The sequence below is a fragment of the Lathamus discolor genome, chromosome 1 (genome assembly GCF_037157495.1).
Source record: "Lathamus discolor isolate bLatDis1 chromosome 1, bLatDis1.hap1, whole genome shotgun sequence".
NCBI lineage: Eukaryota > Metazoa > Chordata > Aves > Psittaciformes > Psittacidae > Lathamus > Lathamus discolor.
The window spans coordinates 162,638,800-162,661,773 of record NC_088884.1 but is presented as its reverse complement, the minus strand read 5'-3'; the positions used below and the strand labels follow the sequence as shown (position 1 = coordinate 162,661,773).

The 22,974-nt window shown below is 56.2% G+C and overlaps 1 protein-coding gene across 5 annotated transcripts in view; it reads right to left on the bottom strand.

Moving 5' to 3' along the window:
* Window positions 1-22,754, bottom strand: part of RNF24 (ring finger protein 24) — a 34,011-nt gene extending 11,257 nt beyond the window's left edge. Inside the window, exons 1-3 of one of the 5 annotated variants that reach the window (XM_065661951.1) lie at window positions 22,671-22,718; window positions 14,965-15,046; window positions 2,217-2,366 (exon numbers count right to left, since the gene is read on the bottom strand). In XM_065661951.1, coding sequence (XP_065518023.1) covers window positions 2,217-2,359 — 143 coding nt within the window. In that variant the 5' untranslated portion in view covers window positions 2,360-2,366; window positions 14,965-15,046; window positions 22,671-22,718. Of the gene's footprint in view, window positions 1-2,216; window positions 2,367-3,202; window positions 3,673-4,019; window positions 4,903-14,964; window positions 15,047-18,892; window positions 18,976-22,670 lie in introns of those variants that run through there. The other 4 variants (XM_065661960.1, XM_065661982.1, XM_065661966.1 and 1 more) reach the window with 4 other exon arrangements.
* Window positions 22,755-22,974: the final 220 nt, after the last annotated feature.

The following is a 22,974-nucleotide window of genomic DNA, read 5'->3' as shown; positions in this document are numbered from 1 at the left end:
TTCAGGTACTGGAAGCTGCTCTGAGGTCTCCACGCAGCCTTCTCTTCTCCAGGCTGAACAGCCCCAACTTCCTCAGCCTGTCTTCATACAGGAGGTGCTCCAGTCCCTGATCATCCTCGTGGCCTCCTCTGGACTTGTTCCAGCAGTTCCATGTCCTTTTTATGCTGAGGACACCAGAACTGCACACAGTGCTCCAGGTGAGGTCCCACTCTTGAGGTCACAGTACTCTCAGGGGAGGTTTTCTGGCTTGATCTCGCAGACATCACCACTTGTTGCTTCTTAGGGGCAGAACACACCCAGCCAGACCTGGTGCCCAGGAGAATGCTCTCAAAGCCCCGAACACCTCTTCATTTGCCAAGTGAGCTGTGTAGATTCAAGCTCCATCTGGGCAAAACACATCCCTGAACCTTCTGAACACTGTTCGTCTGCTCCCTATGCATCCCCCTCCCACTGGTGTCCCAGTTAAAATGGGAACACCGGATGTGGATGCAATATCCCAGCACGGATTGTGGTAACATCGAGCACTGAGACACAAAGCTGGCTGGGGTGACCCCTTGATCTGGTTCTGCCTCACCTGCTGGGGCGGATAGATGTGTCCACCTTCAAACACCATTCTCTTATACATAACTGCAGGCAAACGGGAGGATTGATGCCCAGGCAGCACAAATAACTGCTGGGTAACCCTGGCGTTGGGCTCACCTGCAAGCTTTATGAGGTATTGCTTCATACAGAGCTGAAAATAGATGGAAATGAGCAAATATTCAGAGGGAGACACTGAAATCCTGCTTCCCTGCTCTACAAATGCAGGACAAAAGCCTCTGCATGAAAACCTTAGTGAAAACCTTCTTCCTCTGTGACGGAAGAAAGGACCAGGCACCTGCGCTATGGGGACAGAGGGAGAGGACGGGATGGATGCATGGCTAGCAGGGAGCTGAGGCCTTCTGAAAAGCCAGAGGGGATGGAAAGAGGACGGAAAAGCTCTTCTACAGGAGGGCTATCAGCACAGCTTGCCCCATTGCTGCCCCAGTTCCCAGGCACTGTGCTTCTCCCCACTTCCCTGCAGCAGGAAGACCTTCTCCTCTCAATGAGCCGCCCAATTCTCTCCCCAGTGGCCCATAAACCAATTAAAACAAGCCCCAAACGGGATCAACCTTTACCCCCCGACTCCTGCTCCCCATCGTGCAGATTAACGCCTCAACCCCCCGTCATTAATCTCTAAACTGTGCTGTTGAATGAGCAATTTGTGCCCCATAACCAACCTGACGGGCATTAAACATTCCTTACGCACACAGGACACAAGTTACTCATTAAAGAGGAAAATGTGTTGAAACGTTAAGCAGAAATGGAAGCACAAAACATCCTTTTCCAGCCTTTTTGAGCAGCCGACTGTGTTTGCAGAGAGCCATGGAATGAACCGGGTTGGAAAAGACCTTTAAACTCACCCAGTCCAACCGTTCCCAGCACTGCCAAGGCCACCACTGACCCACGGCGCCGAGGCCTCGTCTCCACGCTCTGTGAGCACTTGCAGGGCCGGTGCCTGCAGCCCTGCCCTGGGCAGCCTGTTCCAATGCCTGAGCACCCTCTGGGGCAGGAATGGTTCCTCAGCTCCATCTAAACCTGCCCTGGGGCAGCTTGAGGCCGGTTCCTCTTGTCCCATCCCTTGTTCCTTGGGAGCAGAGCCCAGCCCCTCCTGGCTCCATCCTCCTGGCAGGCACTTGTAGGGAGCCATCAGGTCCCCCCTGAGCCTTCTCTTCTCCATCTGAACCCCCCAGGTCCCTCAGCCGTTCCCCATCACACTTGGGCTCCAGGCCCTGCACCAGCTCCATTCCCTTCTCTGGCCCCGCTCCAGCCCCTCAACATTCATGCCCTTAGGACCCTACAGACAAATACACCCTGGTTTTACAGTGGAGAATGTAATTGCCTGTGTGGTTGGGAGCTCTGAGGTGCACTGGGGAAGTGGGTTTCCATACTCACTGTGTACACACTGTGTACGTTGGCTCTGTGAGGGATGAACATTTGCTCTCCCACTACACGGCTGAGCACATTCATTGGTGATGAGGGCAAGTTAAACCACTCCAGGGATTGCATCAGGCCGGCACAAGACACGTTACGGAAAGACAAGGCGATGCCATCCTCTTTTTGGCATGGAGGGATGAGCAACCGGCTCATCCTGAGCCAGGGCAGCTCTTGAATGCAGCTGAAGCACGTTCCCTTACCTGATCAAGTAGCAACAGAAGAGCAAACTGAGGATGAAGACGAAGATGGCCGTGCCGAACACCACGATGTATATGTTGAGAGGCAGGTTCTGGAACCCGATGTTCGGCATCCTGAAACTGTAATGCTGGAAGTCCGAGCTCATGGGTAGGCTGGGGGAGAAAACACACGGACATGAGGCTCCTTTAGCAGCATGCGATGCCCCTTGGACACCAATGGTCCCTCTAAAGGGAGGATGGGGGAAGGAGAAGGCATTGAGCAGCGCTGCCTCCTTGCTTGTCCCCCCTGGGGTGAAGGCATCGTTGCCCAAAACTGAGCTCCGGGCTCACACCCCTGAAAACAAAGCAGGGCTGCAGCAGCCAGGGCTGGGATCCTTCTCCTCCCGCTGGGAGTCTCTCCTCCAGCTATTTTCCCCTCTTCCCTACACACATCATCCTCACCACAACACACGGACGGTGGGGATTTGCATCCAGCTGCAGCCAGTGGCCCCCAAGCCCCTCATTACCTAGGCCGAAACACTGGAAGCAGCCGGAAAACCTCGTAGCAAAGGAGGTTTTCCTTCCCTTCCCCTCCTGAGCTTTCCAAACCGATTCCTCCTTCCATAGAAATCCCCCCCTTCCCAATCCGCGGAGCACAGACATGAACCGGCGCGGGTTCAACACGCTCCACACAGAGAGAACAACGACGTTCCCATCCCCACTGCAGCGCTGCCAAGAAATTACAGGAGCCATAAAAGAGACTTGGTTTGGGTTTTTCCAGGGAATTTTTTGCAGGTTCCAGCTCCATCCCTCAGCCCAACCCCAAAGCTGCTCCCCCCCGCAGCAAACCCCCAACGGAGATGCAAAGATTTGAGCTGTCCATGCACCGCGTCTCGGACCAAAACCTCCCTCCCCTTGGAGAGACCCAACTAAACCGGGAACAAGGATTGCAATGGACCCTTCTCTCGCATGGCTTTTAGGATCCATTGCACAGGACGTGAATACGTTACCATCACCCTCACAGCGTGCTCCTCAGGGGTAAGGCAGAAACCAACCCGGTGTCTCGGTCTCGCCCCTTCGCTGCCCGACCACCACGTTCATACTCAAAGCCAAGCACGTCTTGACTCCTTCCCTTCATTACTCCTTCCTTTTGCCACCCTTCTTTGAAGCCTTCACCCTTGAACGCTCGCAACCGTCCCTGGCCAGGCAGAAAGCTCAGCCCCAGCTTGGGCAAGGCAGTTCAAGAGCTGTGGTTCGTGCTCTCCCTCCTGCCCACAGCAGAGGGCTGGACGTGGCACGCACCGAAGTCTCCCAAGCAGCAGGGAAAGTACCTGAAGCCTGAGCCCTGTTTCCCAAATGCAATTACGGAGGGATAACAAAACCCTCCCCTGCAGCAGGGAGTTTTCCAGGGAGCAGTAATTGCACCTCTCCCATTTGTACACGGGGTGAGGAGATGGCACCTCCCTGGTTCAGTCTTTACCATGAGGGTGCCGAGGCGCTGGCACAGGGTGCCCAGAGGAGCTGTGGCTGCCCCATCCCTGGCAGTGCTCAAGGCCAGGTTGGACACAGGGGCTTGGAGCAAGCTGCTCCAGTGGAAGGGGTCCCTGCCCGTGGAGCTGGATGAGCTTTAAGCTCCCTTCCAACCCATTCCATGATGATTCTAAACCCAAACCGTACCAACCCAAAGCATCCCCCAGACACCCCACTGCTCCAAGCAGCCTCCTCGCTCCTGCACCTCCTTTCCCCCTTCAGACCCTGTTTCTGCTGAACCTCCTGCTCCTTCCTCTCCTCTCCCATCACCTCCGCACCGCTCACATCCACACTCACCTTTCAGCCCCTTGCCCGCACCCTCCTCGCGCCCCTCGCCGAAGGCAGCATCTCCACCATTCCAGCCCGGAATTCCCAGCCCAGAGCCTCCTCGCTCCGGCTGCTTTCGGATTCCTCGGCTCACTGGAAGTTCGGAGGCGATTTCTGGGAAAGCCTGGATTTGATTAAAGCCTCCAGAGACCAACACGCATGTTCAGACACTCCCGGCCCACGTGGATATGCTACAGGAGCGCGGAGACGCGGCACAGCCCCCTGCCAGCACTGGTAGGATGGGGTTTTATAGCACAGCAACCACCCTGCAGCTCACACTCCTCCACCAATGCTTGCTCTGCTCAGCCCAGCCTGGTTTGCTTTGCAAATCAAGTAGGAAAAGCCCAAACCAGCCCCGAAACCTTTGCTCCCAGCTCTTGGCAGGGTTAATGCACAGCTCATTGGCTTGGGTTCGGTTTCCATCCCCTGCTGGGTCAAAGGGATTTGACACGGTTCAGGGGCTCTCCCCTCTGTTACACTCATCCATGGAGGATGTTTTGGCTGGAGGATGAGGCTCTGCCTGTCCCTGCCTGCACTGGGGCTGATGCTCACTGGTGGTGGCCAAGGTTTGGGTGGCTCCAGCTCCTCAACCACTCCAAGAGAAGGTCAAACATGCTCCATCTGGGAAAGCTTCCAGTGCAAGGAAGGAGAAACCAGTCTTGGAGAAGAGGCAACAAAACCAGCCGGCACTGGACTATTGATTTCCTTTCCATGTTAGCTCCTGTAACTGATGATGCTCTTCCTGCCAAAGGCAGGGGGTTCAATCCAGCTCTTCCACCAGGAGATACCACAGAAGACCAAGCGCAAAAGCAGACGATGGATAAGGAAGATCCAGGCTGCATTTAGCATCTCATGAAGCCAAGAGAAACTCCTTATGGTCACGTCCAGCTGATCCATGCAGCTCTTCCAACGGTCCCCATGACAAACCATCCCACCCCCACCAAACAACTGATCCATAGAAACAAAGCTCCATCCCACGCACCCCATCCTCCTTTCTTCTCCCAGTGGTACCTAATATTCTGCCCCCAAAGGACATCCCAAACGCAGCCATGCATCCCTACCTGCCAGCCATACCGCAGGGCTCTGCCCCCTTTGGTCCCCCACGGTGCCAGTCCAGCGAGTCCCACACCAGATTGCTGTGTGCAATAACCTGCTCCACATCAGAGCTACCCTGGTCCACGTCCTCCCTTCCTCATGCTGCCGACGGAGGTTATGGCAAACGCCATGGATGTGGCGAGGGGGAAAACTGAGGTTGTGCTGCCCAGGATGCAGGAAACTGTTAACTTGAACAGACCTCAGTGAAAGGGGATGAGTTGAAGCAGCCAAGCTTTGGGGTTGGGCTTTTCTTGGCCTTTCGGGGGGGGGGGGGGGAGGAGGATCTGTATTTTAATCTGCTTCAGATTCATGAGAGCACGGCCAAGAGAAATAAAGAAGGAGCCATAAAGGAGGATGAAAAGTTTCTGGTGCAGAACAAAAGCCTCCCTGTTGCTCTCTGCATGGCCACGGCATTGCAGAGCAGGAGGATGGTCCTCCTGGGGCGCCCACCACAGCCCCGGCATGGAGACTGGGACAAGCTGCCTGTAGGAAAGGGGGTTGGTAACACAGAGACCTCACCCAAGGAAGGATTTCCCCAGTGGATGGGACCCTCTCTGCAGTGTGAGGGGGGAATCCCTGAATCCCAGGTTGGAAGAGAGCTCACGGATCAGCTGGTCCAAGCTTTCCAGGCAAAGCATCACCTACAGCGGATGGCCCAGCACCCTGTGCAGCCCAGTCTTAGGAGCATCCAACGCTGGGGAGTCACCACTTCCCTGGGGAGATGATTCCAATGCTTGTTCTCATTGGGAAACATTTCCCTCTTGGGTCCAGCTGGAATCTCCCCAGCAGTAACTTGTGCCCATCACCCCGCGTCTTTCCAATGGGACTCCTTGTCCAAAGGGAGTCTCCATCTGCTTTGTAGCCACCCTTTAAACACTGGACCACGGTGACAAGGGCTCCCTGAGCCTTCTCTTCTCCAGGCTGAACAGTCCCAGCTCGCTCAGCCTTGCCCCACGTTGCAGGAGGATGCTGACTTGCTCCCTGTCTATAAAAGGAACCTGCCACGGCGGCAGAAACGACGCAGCGAGGAACGTGGGCAGGTGCCTGCACCGTGCCCTGTTTCTGCCCACGTCTCTGCCTGCAGACGGCTCCATCAGGTCTGTGTGTCCTCACAGAGCACGAAACCAAGGGGAGAGGAGCCCTAAACAGCGAGGGCTGGGAAGGCAGCACCACGGCTCCGGCCACCAGCAGCGCTCGGGGCAGGAGTGAGTTTGCTGAAGAAAGATGAAGCTGGGGAAAGAGGGGGGAGAAAAGAGCCCTGAACCAGGGAAGTGCCGGGGAGTCTCAAGGGGCGGCTGGAGAAAAGCTGCTTTGGTGCAGACGTACGTACATCACATCCGTGCGCATTTCTTTACAATGTGTATATTCATGGAACCCCAGCCTGGCTTGGGTTGGAAGGGACCTGAAAGCTCCTCCAGTTCCAGCTTGCTCCAAGCGCCTGTGTCCAACCTGGCCTTGAGCACTGCCAGGGATGGGGCAGCCACAGCTTCTCTGGGCACCCTGTGCCAGCGCCTCAGCACCCTCCCAGGGAAGAGCTTCTGCCTAAGAGCTCAGCTCAGCCTCCCCTCGGGCAGGTTCAAGCCATTCCCCTTGGCCTGGCCCTACAGGCCCTTGTCCCAAGCCCCTCTCCAGCTTTCCTGCAGCCCCTTTAGGCACTGGAGCTGCTCTCAGGTCTCCCCTTCAGGAGCCTTCTCTTGTCCAGGCTGCCCCAGCCCAGCTCTCTCAGCCTGGCTCCAGAGCAGAGCTGCTCCAGCCCTCGCAGCATCTCCATGGCCTCCTCTGGCCTCGCTCCAGCAGCTCCACGTCCCTCTTGTGTCCTTCCTTCTTGTCCTTCTTACATTGCAATATACCGGTGTATGACAGTGTATATATATATACACACTATATACATACATATAACAAAACCACCTTCACCTAAAGCGAAGGAGACAATACCTCTTTTCCCCATTCTGCATTAAGGGAACTGGAGGGTGTTTATTTAACAATACAACAGCTTCCAAAATCCATAGGGAATGGGGCTGTACACAGGCACACGGAAAGAGCCAGGAATGGGAATGCCACAAAGCCGAATGACCCCAGCTCCGGCTTTACACCTTCCAGGGAACAACCCGAGTGGGGCTGAGCACATCCCCAATTCTTCGATGACTACAACAACGAGCTCTAATGAAAAGCCAGGTTATGGCTAATGGCACATTGGGAAGTCAGGAGGGGAAGTGCTACAGGTCAGCATTAGCTCACCGGCTTCACAGCGCTCTGACTGCAAGCTGGGCGGTTAAGGCAAACCTAAGCAAACCATCGGGTCAAACTAATGCCTGCTCGAATCATAGCAAGCACTTAATAAGCAAGAGCAGCCTCTGCCCCAGAGCTTTCCTGAGAAGGTCTCAAAGGCACCGATAGAGGAAGCAGTTTGTTTGTCACAGGTAGAGAAACGGAGGCAGGGAGGGGAGCAGGGCACCAGGGATGCTGCTGGACCACTGTAGGTGATGCCACGAGCATCAGTGATGGGCTGAAAGCCACAAACTGACTCCTTCCAGCTGCTTTGCTGTGTGGTTTTGAACCTGGTCTAGTGGAAGGTGTCTCTGCTCACGGCAATGGCGTTGGAATTGGATGAGCTTTACGGTCCCTTCAGCTCAAACCAGTCTGATTCTACGAACCTTTAACTGGGGAAACTGGATGGAGCTGGTGATCATCCACAGCATCCCAAGCAGGCGAATCCAACCCATCTCCAGGTACCACCGAGCTTTAAAAACCCAACCAATCCAGACACAGGCAGGTTCATGGAAACCAGGAATGTCAAGGGGAAAAGCAACGTTAATCCGTGGCGAACGTCCAGGATGAGACACTGGATCGATGGGAAAGGTTTGAGGCGGGTGTGAACGGCGTCTCCAGTTTCAAGGGCGTTCCGCAAGTCCACAATGGGTCCAACGCAGGTTTAAGCCAACCGGTTATTAACTGGGTTGAAAGTCAAACCCTGAGCAGCTGACAAGAGCCCGCTGAAACACCCCGAGTTGTAGTGGGCAGCAGAGCATTCTTCCAAGCAACAGACCCACAGCATAGAGGTTAACTCGTGGCTATGACTAATGGGATAACGCAGGATATTTGCCGCAAAGAGCAGCGACAAGAGGTGCCCGAGTTTAACTCGCCGGCAAATCCCCCCCATTGTGAACCCCAAAAGGAAAACACAGCCCGACCTGGAGCAGCTGCAAGGAATTTCCTTCAGCTCCACCTCTGGAGCTGGTCCAAAGCAGTGGGAAAATCACAAGCAGCTGCAGCGTAACCCCTAAAACAGCATCAGTGTCAGCCGAGAGATGCTGGGATGCCACATGGCCACGTTGCCTTCCTATGGGCTGGAATAAAAGGAGATCTGAGTGGTGTTCCGGCTGGAAGCGATCCTTTGCCATCCCAAACTGGGACTACAGGATTGAGATGTGTTGGAAGGGAGCTTAAAGCTCCTCCAGCTCCAACCCCTGCCCCGGGCAGGGACCCCTTCCACTGGAGCAGCTTGCTCCAAGCCCCTGTGTCCAACCTGGCCTTGAGCACTGCCAGGGATGGGGCAGCCACAGCTTCTCTGGGCACCCTGTGCCAGCGCCTCAGCACCCTCACAGGGAAGAGCTTCTGCCTAAGAGCTCAGCTCAGTCTCCCCTCGGGCAGGTTCAAGCCATTTCCCTTGGCCTGGCCCTACAGGCCCTTGTCCCAAGCCCCTCTCCAGGCTCCTTCAGGGTGGTGCTGGATGCCCGTTGTGTGCCCGGGCAACCAAAGACACCAAAGTGACCTCCAAGCACGAACCGCTCCGAACCTTTGATCCCTTCTCCTCGAGAGTGAATCCGACGCTTTTTTAGTCCTGGAATCCGGAAATTTCCTGGCTGCGCTCCCTGGCTGACACCCAGCACGGAACCTTAACCCTCTCCACTGCCTTCGGGCTGGGGGACACTGTGACAGTGGGACCACAAAGCCTTTATACTGAATACGCGGCAGCACAACTGGTACCAGCGCAAGTGTCAGCGGGGGTTTGGCTTGGGGGGAGTTTAAATGATCCCAAATGATAATTTCAATGATCCCATGGCCTTAATGCACAAAAGCACCTTTAAATGGGGAAGTTTTAGTGACCATTGGCAGCGAAACATGCAGAAAACAGCGCAGCTCCCATGGCTCTGTTTAAAGCCAAGGGCTTTCACCCACCAAAGGTTTGCTCAGGGCTGATTTTGCAAGTTCCAGGAACGAAGGCAAAAATAAACAGGGAGAAACCGACCCCAAAGCGCAGCTCAATAGCGCCTTTAATCCAGCCTGCAGCAGGGGGGATGCAGGTCGGAGGAGAGCCCTGCCTGGGTCCTGTTGGATCCCAGGAAGGAGAAATGGAAATCGGTGCTCAGGAGGGTTTGAAGGGGAGCTGGCAGCTTCTCCCTGTGAAGCACACAGGCAGGCTGCCCGAGCAGGGCTCTATTCACTTCTTGGGGATGAAATAACACTTGAGGAATTTTTTCCCTTTGACCCTAAGGATATTTAAGGGCTTCTTTTTCCCCTTTTCCTGGCAGCAGCTCCAACGTCACGACTTGCTGAGCTCACTCTTCCTCCCCAACATGAGGTGGGAAAGGATGTGCTGCTGCTCCCTTCTCCTGCCTCCGGCCCGTATCATACGCACAGTGGTGGAAGCAGAAGGCAGCAGCCCCCTGGTACCCTGCATGGGGTCAGGGTGATGGGACCACATCATCCATCCCTGCCTCTGTCCCTGGAGAACCATTCCCAAACCATAAAGCTCAGGTGCTGGAATATTTACTGACATGCATGCCAGCAAATGAGCTTGCGCCCAAGCAGCCAAGAAGCCCCCAGCATCCTGGCCTGGATCAGCACCGGTGCGGCAGCAGGGCCAGGGCAGGGACTGTGCCCCTGTGCTGGGCACTGGTGAGGCTGCACCTTGAATCCTGTGCTCAGCTCTGGGCCCCTCACTGCAAGAGAGACATTGAGGGGCTGGAGCGGGACCAGAGAAGGGAATGGAGCTGGTGCAGGGCCTGGAGCACAAGTGTGATGGGGAGCGGCTGAGGGACCTGGGGGGTTCAGATGGAGAAGAGAAGGCTCAGGGGGGACCTGATGGCTCCCTACAAGTGCCTGCCAGGAGGATGGAGCCAGGAGGGGCTGGGCTCTGCTCCCAAGGAACAAGGGATAGGACAAGAGGAACCGGCCTCAAGCTGCCCCAGGGCAGGTTTAGATGGAGCTGAGGAACCATTCCTGCCCCAGAGGGTGCTCAGGCATTGGAACAGGCTGCCCAGGGCAGGGCTGCAGGCACCGGCCCTGCAAGTGCTCACACAGTGTGGAGACGAGGCCTCGGTGCCATGGGGCAGTGGTGGCCTTGGGGGTGCTGCATTAATGGTTGGACTGGATGAGCTTGAAGGGCTTCTCCAACCTGGTCGATTCCATGGTTCTATGATATTAACCCAAAACAAAGCACCAAAAGCCAGGGCTGGAGTCCGACAGCAGCACAGGGTTGGCAGCTCCCCACCACACACTGCCCTATTGCCTAATTTAGCGGGAATAATCTTCCACCTTCATTTGCAGCTTCATTTCCTTGTTTGCAGGAAACAGGTTCCTTGGGGAAAGTGAACTGGAACCTCCATGAGAAGCACTCAGTCTCTGCTGCTGAGGGGCCAGACCAGAGAGGATGCTGTTCAACTATCCAGGGAATTCATAAATTCCTGTGTGATGACACGGAGAACTGGGGGGGGGAAGTGATGGGAGCTCCCAAAACATCACATCTGAAAGGAAAATCCCACTTTGATCCACTCATCTCCAGGCTGAACAAAAGCAAACGGCTTTCTGCCGAGCCCATGAGCAACTGGCCTTGTCCTCTCTTTTATACTGAGAGGCAGATGGAATATCTGACCTCCTGCAACCCTGCTCCTCTGTTCCCTAAGCTCCTTTAATGGGGAAGAAGAAAACCAGTGCAACACCCAGGGATCAATAATCCCTACAAAATCCTGCTGCCGGCGCGGGGAATCCCAGCTGCCACCCTGTAAAGGCAAGGAGAGGAGGCGAGCGCAAATTGGGATGCAGGAAGGCATAATGCTCCCATTTACACTCCATAAGGTTGCTAGGTTATGGATTTTTGGGGGCATAAGCTGAAAGGGGATCCAGATGGCTCGAAAGCCTTGTGGTGGAAAAGCAGCGTGAGGCCAGAGAGGGAAGAATTCCTCTTTATGCTGCTGCCGGCTGCTCCCAGATCCTGGATTTCGGAGCTCAGGAATGCTCTCTCCACAGACCCTTTCCATGGCATCGTTTCTCCCTGCAGTAAAAGTTAAGAAGAGGTAGCTGGATGCAGAAGTGTCTGGAGATGGGAAAGAGTCACTCAAGCAACTCCTAGTGAGGAGCTGCCCCCCAAAGCCCACGTCAGCTCTGCAAGGGTTGTATTTTAGGAGGCTGAGGGCATGCAAAAGCCTTCAGGAAAAGCCAAACCAACCCAAAGCTCATCCTGCTGGGAATGAACACTAACGCCACGTCACTGCCGCTGCCCGGTTTTCCTAAGACTTCCAGCAAAAGGAGCCCGTGCAGCCTGCCAGCCCTTCCCTGCTCCCAACAGAACTGGCTTCTGGGGGGGGGGGATCTTTTTATTGCTCCTTTTCCTCCACTAACAGAATCCAGGGGGATTTTGCCACACTTCAGAATCCAGCTAAAAGCCCTCCCTGGAGCCATAGGGATACAGGACACAAATGGCTTCACTCCCGTGGGATCCACACAAGCAAAGGTGGCTGCAAGGAGTGGAAACCCCTCAAAACTGAGCTGCAAGTGGAAAGTGGAAGTTTTCCGCTCCCAGATTGCAAAGCCAAGCGCTGTAACCTCGCTGCTTCATGGAGATGAATAGGCATGAACCCAACGTATGCATCTCCTATGCTGCCACACAGGGCTCAGCACTGATGGTGATCCCATGGGATACCATCCTTCTTCCCTGTTCTCCCTGGACTTACGGCCTCAGCTTAGCGGGATGGAGAACATGAAAGGAGCTTAAATTCAGGGGTAGCAGCACCCTGTGGGTCTGTAACCTGGAGGCAATGGATAAGCACACATGAACTGTCAGCATCAGACACCAGCACCGAGAACCTGGCTTCTTAGATGGGTTTCATAGAATCACAGAATGGTTCGGGTTGGAAAGGACCTCAAGATCATCCAGTTCCAACCTCCCTGCCATGGGCAGGGACACCTCACACTAAACCATCCCACACAAGGCTTCATCCAACCTGGCCTTGAACACTGCCAGGGATGGAGCACTCACAACCTCCCTGGGCAACCCATTCCAGTGCCTCACCACCCTCACAGGAAAGAATTTCCTCCTTAGATCCAGTCTAAACTTCCCCTGTTTCAGTTTTAACCCGTTACCCCTTGTCCTGTCACTACAGTCCCTGACAAAGAGTCCCTCCCCAGCATCCCTATAGGCCCCCTTCAGGTACTGGAAGCTGCTATGAGGTCTCCACACAGCCTTCTCTTCTCCAGGCTGAACAGCCCCAACTTCCTCAGCCTGTCTTCATACGGGAGGTGCTCCAGCCCCTGATCATCCTCGTGGCCTCCTCTGGACTTGTTCCAGCAGTTCCATGTCCTTTTTATGTTGAGGACACCAGAACTGCACACAATGATCCAGGTGAGGTCTCCCAAGAGCAGAGCAGAGGGGCAGGATCACCTCCTTCGACCTGCTGGTTTCTCAGAGTTTGAGCCCTTAAATCAGTAAAACCCCAAGTCAGGGATGTGCTGCTGCTAAAAACCCAACCAACTTCCAAGCAGGTTACTTAAAGCTCACGTTTCTCTTGCAGCTGACCGACCAAAACCTACTGAATGCTCCCCAACTGCTTCAGAGCTACTGGGGCTTCCTCAGGCAGCGAAGCTAAAACGCACCAAAGCATCTCTCAGGCACGAAGCAGTTTGGTGTCAGATCTTTACACATTCCCAGGCGCTGAATCGCCCTCCTAGAAGGCAAAATAGATGAGTGGCCCCAAGGAGGTGGCTTAGCAACAAGCAGGCAGTGTCTGCTTAAAGGTCAAGAGAGCACTTGATGCTGGGAGCTCTTGTGTTTGGTTTTATTATGAGGTAAAGAGACTTCCAGGGAGTCTGGTTATTAAATACATAGAAACACGGAATGCTTTGGGTTGAAGGGAGCTTAAGGTTCCTCCAGCTCCAACCCCTGCCACGGGCAGGGACCCCTTCCACTGGAGCAGCTTGCTCCAAGCCCCTGTGTCCAACCTGGCCTTGAGCACTGCCAGGGATGGGGCAGCCACAGCTTCTCTGGGCACCCTGTGCACCAGCATCATTTAGAACCAGTCGTTAAAGCCAAGACTTTCCCCTCCTCACAGATCATTATCCATCCTTTCAACCCATTCCTACCCTTCCCTATCTTCTCCCAAACCACGGCACTGAGGGGAAAACCCGTGTCGAGATGAAACACAAAGAAAGGTCCCACCCCTGGGGGGAGTTTTGGGCAGCATCACCAAGAAGCATCATTGAAATTCCAGGGGAGAAGGCAGTTTTCCTCCGCTCCACAGGGAATGCCATGTTAAATCACATTTGGATTCACAGAACAAGGCTGCTAAAACCCCACCGCGGCGTCTATTGGCACATTTCAATGAAAACACCATGGCCTCATTAGTATAGTGGAAATTATGAGCTTGTCTTTGTGTATATTTCAAAGCTTGCCTCCGAAAGCAGGTTGGGTCAGGGCCAGGCATTCCTGGCTTGGAGCTCCTTCCACTCAGCACTGGGGATTGCGTGGCTCACACAGGTCAAGCGGCCCTGCAGCCACTGACCCAGGAGAAAGGGCATTTAAATTATACCCTGTGGGGAAAGGCTCAGGGCAATATTGTGAGAGGAGGCAGAGCAACTGGGTTTGAAGTGAAGCCTCCTCCTGCTCAGCTCCGTGCACGGTTTTCCTGGTGAGCACGCCCTAACGAAAGCACAGATTGGGATTAAGAGGGTGCAGGAATGTGGGTGTGCGGAGTTTCACCCTGCTCCCACTGCTCCAAACAGCCAGGGTGAGAGCATCCCATCGACCTAAAAGTTCTGTTCCCTCCTGGGAATCCCACCCTGGCTTGGGTTGGAAGGGAGTTTAAAGCTCATCCAATTCCAACCCCTACCATAGGCGGGGACCCCTTCCACTGGAGCAGCTTGCTCCAAGCCCCTGCGTCCAACCTGGCCTTGAGCACTGCCAGGGATGCGACCTGATCAAGTGAGTCCAGAGGAGGCCATGGAGCTGCTGCCAGGGCTGGAGCAGCTCTGCTCTGGAGCCAGGCTGAGAGAGCTGGGCTGGGGCAGCCTGGACAAGAGAAGGCTCCTGAAGGGGAGACCTGAGAGCAGCTCCAGTGCCTGAAGGGGCTGCAGGAAAGCTGGAGAGGGGCTTGGGACAAGGGCCTGTAGGGCCAGGCCGAGGGGAATGGCTTGAACCTGCCCGAGGGGAGACTGAGATGAGCTCTTAGGCAGAAGCTCTTCCCTGGGAGGGTGCTGAGGCGCTGGCACAGGGTGCCCAGAGAAGCTGTGGCTGCCCCATCCCTGGCAGTGCTCAAGGCCAGGTTGGACACAGGGGCTTGGAGCAAGCTGCTCCAGTGGAAGGGGTCCCTGCCCGGGGCAGGGCTGGAGCTGGAGGAGCTTTAAGCTCCCTTCCAACACAAACCAGGCTGGGATCCTATGGTCTATAACTTGTTTGGAAGTAGAACTGGAATGGGCCATGAAAGCCCAAATCCTTCACCACAAGAGGCAGCCTCCTGAAACAATACCTTTTGCAGGACCTGCTCCTCTTAAGATGTGACTTTGCAGCCCCTCTCAAGTAAAGCTTTCAGCTCAGCTCCCTACTTACCCGCACGGGCGCCGCAACGCAGCCACGCCACACAAACCCAACGTATCTCCTGAACAGCTACTGCGGTTTGGGACCAGGGATGCTGGAAAGAAAGAGAAAAGAACCCTAATATTGCACAAAAATACAGAGGGAGGGAGGGAGAAGATGAAGATCTTGGGTTTAAACCCTTGGATTCACAAAGGCTCCTTAAATCGTTTCAGCTCTTGGTAACAGCACAGAGATCCCCTTTGAAAACGCGTCGATGACGTTACGCGGCACTGAAAGAAAAGGGGGGGAAGGCACAGCTAATCCTCGTAATTTTATAAGCATCAGAGACACTAATCCCTTGATCTCATTGAACAGGATTAGAATTACTCCCTCGCCAGTAAATGTAAGAAGTTTTCGACCAAATGGAAACAAAAGCAGAGAGGAGCCCGCAGAGCCGGTGCCACACAGCGAGAGCTCACCCAGCAGTGCTCACCAGGGCTGGGGTTGGGGTGGAAAAGAACTGGGCTGCTTCAAAAGGAGGATGAGCAGCAGGTCATGAAGGGGGTTTTGCCCCCCTGCAGCCCTGATCCAGCTCTGGGGGCAGCAGCACAAGAGGGACGTGGAGCTGCTGGAGCGAGGCCAGAGGAGGCCATGGAGATGCTGCGAGGGCTGGAGCAGCTCTGCTCTGGAGCCAGGCTGAGAGAGCTGGGCTGGGGCAGCCTGGACAAGAGAAGGCTCCTGAAGGGGAGACCTGAGAGCAGCTCCAGTGCCTAAAGGGGCTGCAGGAAAGCTGGAGAGGGGCTTGGGACAAGGGCCTGTAGGGACAGGCCAAGGGGAATGGCTTGAACCTGCCCGAGGGGAGACTGAGCTGAGCTCTTAGGCAGGAGCTCTTCCCTGGGAGGGTGCTGAGGCGCTGGCACAGGGTGCCCAGAGAAGCTGTGGCTGCCCCATCCCTGGCAGTGCTCAAGGCCAGGTTGGACACAGGGGCTTGGAGCAAGCTGCTCCAGTGGAAGGGGTCCCTGCCCGTGGCAGGGGTTGGAGCTGGAGGAGCTTTCAGGTCCCTTCCAACCCAAACCAGTCTGGGATTCTCCAATGCACTCAAAACCCCTCCCAGCTGTGCACAATCCAGTCTCACTTTGCATGGCCGTCACCCTCCCCATCCTCAAAACTCCCATCTTTTGTCTCAGACACCAAGGGCGATGCTGGGGCTTAACCCAGCACTTCTCAGTTCAAAAGTGAAAGAAAAGAACCCCAACCCTGCAGCTGAGCTGACAACCACGAGCAGGAAGCAGCCCCAGGGGAAGCCCAGCCTGGCAAAGGGTCCTCACATAGAACAATGGAAAACGAGAGGCTTTAAAGCCCCAGGAAATACTTGCCTGCTCTAGACAGAGCTCTGGGTGGAGAGAAGTTTAATTCAATCCTTACGGGAATGCTGGTGCTCCTTCCCATCCAATTTTAACGGGATATTGGGCTTCATCCATTCTCTTACCTATGGGACTGCCGCTCCTGCCCTCAAAGGGGTTGACTGAAGAGCCAAACCCTCCTGCTTCCACCCCTGATGGGAATCTTCAGAACCCATAGCTCTTATGTTTCCTTCCAAACACCCCTCCAAGCCAAGAAGTTGGGAATACCACGGCTGGTTAAGGGCAGGGAGAGGGATAACGGAGCAATGGCTGAAATGAGGAGGGCAGCAGCTCTCCCTTCTCAGCACTTTCAGTTTCTCTCTTGCAAACAAGCTCCTGCTGGTTTCCTCTAAGGCGCTTTGGGAGTTAAAAGCTTATTAACAGCAAGATTAATGCTGCACAGGGATAAAAACAGATAATCACTGGATCGTTTAGGTTGCAAAAGACCTTTAAGCTCATCCAGTCCAACCATTAATGCAGCACCCCCAAGGCCACCACTTGTCCCTCAGTGCACATCTCTTGTCTTTTAAAGCCCCCCAGGGCTGGTGCGTGCAGCCCTGCCCTGGGCAGCCTGTTCCAATGCCTGAGCACCCTCTGGGGCAGGAATTGTTCCTCAGCTCCATCTAAACCTGCCCTGGGGCAGCTTGAGGCCGGTTCCTCTTGTCCCATCCCTTGTTCCTTGGGAGCAGAGCCCAGCCCCTCCTGGCTCCATCCTCCTGGCAGGCACTTGTAGGGAGCCATCAGGTCCCCCCTGAGCCTTCTCTTCTCCATCTGAACCCCCCAGGTCCCTCAGCCGTTCCCCATCACACTTGGGCTCCAGGCCCTGCCCCAGCTCCATTCCCTTCTCTGGCCCCGCTCCAGCCCCTCAATGTCTCTCTTGCAGTGAGGGGCCCAGAGCTGAGCACAGGATTCGAGGTTCAGCCTCTCCAGTGCCCAGTACAGGGGCACAGTCACTGCCCTGGCCCTGCTGCCGCACTGGTGCTGATCCACGCCAGGACGCTGGGGGCTTCTTGGCTGCCTGGGCACAAGCTGCTCATGTTCAGCTGCCGTCAACCAACTCCACGCACCCAAAACACCTCCTAACACACACGACCACAGCACCTTTTTGGGTGGAAAAGCCTTAATTCTTTCATGACCATTCTCAGGGCAGTTCTGTGGTTTCTAACACATCAACAGCCCTTGTGTCCTTGCTGAGGCATGCACCTCCATCCCCCGCCTCCACTGAGACAGCAGGACCTCTCTAGCACACTGTAAGCCAACCCATCATCAAAAGAAACTCCCAAATAAACCAGGAGAGTTACTCCTAATGCTTCCCACATTCATAACCCAGCAGCTGGAGCAGAAAAGACCCCAATGAAAGGACCAGAGCCCGGCCGTCACTCATCCTCCTGCTCTCAGCATCTCGGCCACTTTTTCCAAAGGCTGATCCAGTTTTAGCTCTGGTGTTGGAGCAACCTGAGACCTCGGAGCCTCCGGATCTGCCGAGGCAGCTGCTTGCAACTAATCTGATCCCTGAGCTCTGGCACCAGCTCCTGCTGCCCATCCACGCATCAGTACGGGTCCTTTTCCTCCTGCTGGAGCAGTGACATCAGGCACAGGGTCATCCATCCTCCACAAGCGAGTCTTTTCCTCTCCTGCCATCATTCATCCCTACCTTGGAGGCTCCACAGCTGCTCTGCCCTCACCACTGATGCTATTGCTGGTATCCCTTTGAGGTGCTGTGGGTAGATGCTCTTTCCTCCCATTGACATCCCTCTGGCACCACAATCAGTTCATTGCCAGGACACAGGAACCCTTCACACGTGGTTGGAGCTGTTCAGGTTTCTTTTCATGGATGGAAATTAAATGCACGATACAGGGAGTAAAGAGATCCATTGGATGGCCCATGACACTGCTTTGGGGTCAGAAAAGCATCCAAACCCAATACACCTCCATCCCTAAGGAACACACGGGTACCACTGCATCCTGGAATGGGATAGGGAAACATGGTTTTGCTCCAACCTGCTGTGCCTGATGGAGAAGATCATAGAACGGTTTAGGTTGGAAGGGAGCTTAAAGCTCCTCCAGCTCCAACCCCTGCCATGGGCAGGGACCCCTTCCACTGGAGCAGCTTGCTCCAAGCCCCTGTGTCCAACCTGGCCTTGAGCACTGCCAGGGATGGGGCAGCCACAGCTTCTCTGGGCACCCTGTGCCAGCGCCTCAGCACCCTCCCAGGGAAGAGCTTCTGCCTAAGAGCTCATCTCAGTCTCCCCTCGGGCAGGTTCAAGCCATTCCCCTTGGCCTGGCCCTACAGGCCCTTGTCCCAAGCCCCTCTCCAGCTTTCCTGCAGCCCCTTTAGGCACTGGAGCTGCTCTCAGGTCTCCCCTTCAGGAGCCTTCGCTTGTCCAGGCTGCCCCAGCCCAGCTCTCTCAGCCTGGCTCCAGAGCAGAGCTGCTCCAGCCCTCGCAGCATCCCCATGGCCTCCTCTGACCTCACTCCAGCAGCTCCACGTCCCTCTTGTGTTGCGGACAAAGATGCTGAGGCTTCCTCATTCCTCAAGTGCGGAAGCAAATGCTCACCAGTATCACGACACCACAGGGGTTTCTCATCCTCTCCTCCAGCACATTTTCCATGGGATCACCAGCACTTCCCAGCCAATTGAAGGGCTCCCACTGGGGTCAGGCTGAGCTCTCGGGCTGATAAAGCCCCACATGGCATCATCACTGATGTCATTTCCAATCAGTGCTATTAGGGTGGGGACAAGGGCAGGACAGGCACTCCTGACACAGTCTGAGCGGGTTCAGGCCAATGTCATCGCTAGGAAGGGGCAGGGAGGGGAGCGTGGGCATGGCAGATGTTATCTTATGTCAACAACACCCCATGTTTGAGCACAGGCAACAAAACCAAACAGAAACAGAGCTCGGCTGCGACAACCGCAGCCAGACCATGAGGGCTGAAGAGCAGGGGAAGCTTCAGAGTCAATAAACCACCCTTCAGGGTTTGACACCAACAGTCCCGAGGTGGGTGAAGACCCCCAGAGCATCGGCACCTCCTGCCCCAGCCTGACAAATGGGGCTGTCTCGGGTTATGGTGCGGATGGGTGACACAGGAGGAGTTTGACCTGGTGGGAGAGGACCTTCTCTCAGCGGTGCCAAGCCCTACCAACCCCAGAAGCACATCCAGCCATGCTTCCCTTTGCCTTTTCAACATCCAGGTGCGGGTTTATGGCTACACCACTCCCAACACATCCTCTGCCATACAGCCAACATGAAGGAGACGGCCAGGTTGTTGGGAAGGATGACCCAAGATGGGACATGCGGAGAGGTGGTCTGTGAGCATGAAAGCTCTCCCAGCAAAGCTGGGTGCCCTCGTATCATCACCCCACACATCTCCACATGGGGAGATCAAAGAATCCCAGAGTGGTTTGGGTTGGAAGGGACCTTAAAGCTCATCCAGCTCCAACCCCTGCCACGGGCACGGACACCTTCCACTGGAGCAGCTTGCTCCAAGCCCCAACCTGGCCTGGATCCCACCATCCCTCCTGGCAGCTTAAGCCATGCAGGGTTGGAAGGATTTCCTTTGTGTCTGTTAAATACCTCAATTAGAGCATTTTGGGTTCCTTCCACCTTGCCCCCAAGCACTTCTTCTGTCAGGGGCTATATCCTTCCTTGGAGGAAAAGGCTTGCTGCTTCTCCAGGCTGAAGGCCAAATCTGGGTTTAAGTTTGGCTCCAGATGGCACAGCACCCTGGACGCATCAGCTGGAGCATCCAACCTGGCTGAATAAAGTAATAGAGCAAATAACCTGATTTACTCAGGGGCTGTTTGACATGCTCAAGGTCACTCTGTTTACACCCACTGTAACACAGAAGTGTTAATGTGAATTCAGGCTATGAGTGCGCTGCCAAACCAAACTGAAACAGCAGCAGGATCACAGAACCCCGGCCTGGTTTGTGCTGGAATGGACCTTAAAGCTCCTCCAGGTCCAACCCCTGCCACGGGCAGGGACCCCTTCCACTGCAGCAGCTTGCTCCAAGCCCCTGTGTCCAACCTGGCCTTGAGCACTGCCAGGGATGGGGCAGCCTCAGCTTCTCTGGGCACCCTGTGCCAGCGCCTCAGCACCCTCCCAGGGAAGAGCTTCTGCCTAAGAGCTCAGCTCAGTCTCCCCTCGGGCAGGTTCAAGCCATTCCCCTTGGCCTGGCCCTACAGGCCCTTGCCCCAAGCCCCTCTCCAGCTTTCCTGCAGCCCCTTTAGGCACTAGAGCTGCTCTCAGCTCTCCCCTTCAGGAGCCTTCTCTTGTCCAGGCTGCCCCAGCCCAGCTCTCTCAGCCTGGCTCCAGAGCAGAGCTGCTCCAGCCCTCGCAGCATCTCCATGGCCTCCTCTGGCCCCGCTCCAGCAGCTCCACGTCCCTCTTGTGGTGCTGCTGCCCGCAAGGAAAGGAAAACGCTCATTTTGCTGTCAAAGTCTCAGGTCTGAGCCTGGACCCGGCTTTATTTCACCTTCCTCTGTCCCCCCCTGACCCGAAAGGCGCAGCTGGCAGCGAGTTGAGCAACTCAGGCTTGAACTTCTCCCTCTCTGAGGCAGGAGCAGGGCTGCTGCACCCGCGTTTCAGCGTGCGCTGCTCGGAGCCCATGGCCCTGCTCACCCGGGGAGGACACGAGAGGACACACACAGAGGATGCTCCAGTTTTGCTTCTGGCTAATTCGTCCCGTTTCTGGGAAGCTGCTGCATCCCCTTGGCACAGCCTGCAGCTGGGATACGCTCCCTGCAAACTGAATCACCTACAACAACCCAGAAAGAGAAAATGAAGGATAACATCAGCCATAGGGAGTAGCTGGTTTCTCTGCCTGGACACACAAAACACGGCCTGAAACCAGCTGAGCCCGCAGCCGCTTGGAAACAAAGGGATGAAGGGGCTCCCTTCAGAGCATCCCCGGGCTCCGAGAGCCCAGAGACAAAGGAAAACCAGGAGCCAGCCGGGGAAAACCGGGGTGAGGAGGAGGAGGAGGCAGCACATCGGGCGCCGGAGCCGGGCTCGCGTGTTGCCGAACACGTTATCCATGGCAGGAAAGTCGGGATCAAAGGAGCGGAGCGTGCCAGAGCAAGATGTCATCCCTACCTCCTGCCAAAGGTGCGCTGGGGAGCAGGGAATAACCCTTCCCAATACACACCGGTGCTTCCCAAGGATCCAGCACCGCTCCCAGGCAATGGGACCCATGGAGATACTCTCTTCCATGCACACAAGATACAACACGGAGGAGCTGAACTAACCTGAACCAGCCCCCAAAACCCTCACAAAGGGCATTTTTGCCCCTTGGATGCCAGTCCCATAGGACCCCACATGTACCCCTTCCAAAGTGGGCACAGTGTGGATACCGGGAGCGCTCGGGACGTGCCTGTGCAGCAGGAACAGCAGCTCCGGAGAACTCCCAAAGCAGCTTTTCCCCTTTCTGAAGCCAAAGAAACGCACAGCGCCCTGTCCTGGCCCCAGGAATGCAAAGGGATGTGCCCGGTAACAAACAGGGAACGGGGCGAGCCACGGACCCCGAGCCAAGTGTGGGGTGGGACCCACAGGAACTCCCTTTATAAAGGGGGTCCAGGTGGGATGGGAGCTGCAGGGGGGATATTCCTTGTCCCTTTCAGTATCCCAGCCTTTTCCAATGTCACTCCTGGGTGACACTGCCCCATTTCACAGTCTGCTGCCCCTTCCTCTGCCCCACAAGTAGGGACCTTATGGGTCCTAAGTGGCACCTTATGGCACAGCTATAGGGGTGCCGGCCACCCCAATGGCACACGCAGGCACTGCCCTATGTGGGGCAGCAGGGACAGGCTTTGCCCTGCAAGCCCCATTTCCCTATGGAGGTGCCTGCCCCACAGGGGGCTGTGGAGCCAAGGGAAGGCAGCCTGTCCCCACGGAGGGTGCTGAACGGGGGTGCCCCTGCCCCACAGAGGGCCTAAAGGAAGGTCCCAGCCCCACAGAACAGTTCACAAGATCCCTGCCCCACCGGGGTGCTGAAGAAGGGGTCCTGCCCCATAGAGTAGTGCATAAGGAGGGCCCTACCCCACAGAGCAAAGCGCAAGGAAGGGCCCTACCCCAAAGAGGTGCTGAAGAAAAGACCCTGCCCCACAGAACAACAAACGGGGAGCGGTCGCTGCCCCACGGAGGCGCTTGAGGAGGGTCCCTACCCCATAGAGCCGTGCACAGACAAGCCCCTGCCCCACAGGGGTGCCGGAGGGGGGGGGCTCTGCCCCACAGGACAGCGCTCACGGAGGGGCCGCTGCCCCATAGCGGGCCGCAGGGGAACTCCAGGGTCCTCCGGCCCCCCAGGGGGCTCCCGCCGCCGCCGCCCCGCACTCACCCGCCGCCGTCCCGCCGAGGCTCGCGCCGGCCGCACTGCCCGGCGGCGGGGAGGGACCCGGATGGAGCCGGCCCCGCCCCCGGCCCCGCCCCCTGCCCGCGGCCGGGCCCCGCCTCAGCGGCCCCGCTGAGCATGCGCGGGGCGGGCGGCGCCGTGACGTCACCGCGGGGGTGGTGAGGGACGGGAGGGGAGGGGGGCGCCATTGAGGGCCGGGGGGGACAGGGGGGGACAGGGGGGGACATGGCGGGGTGTGGGGACACGGGGGGACACGGGATGGGGTGGCGCTGGGGGGGGCAGTAGGGCA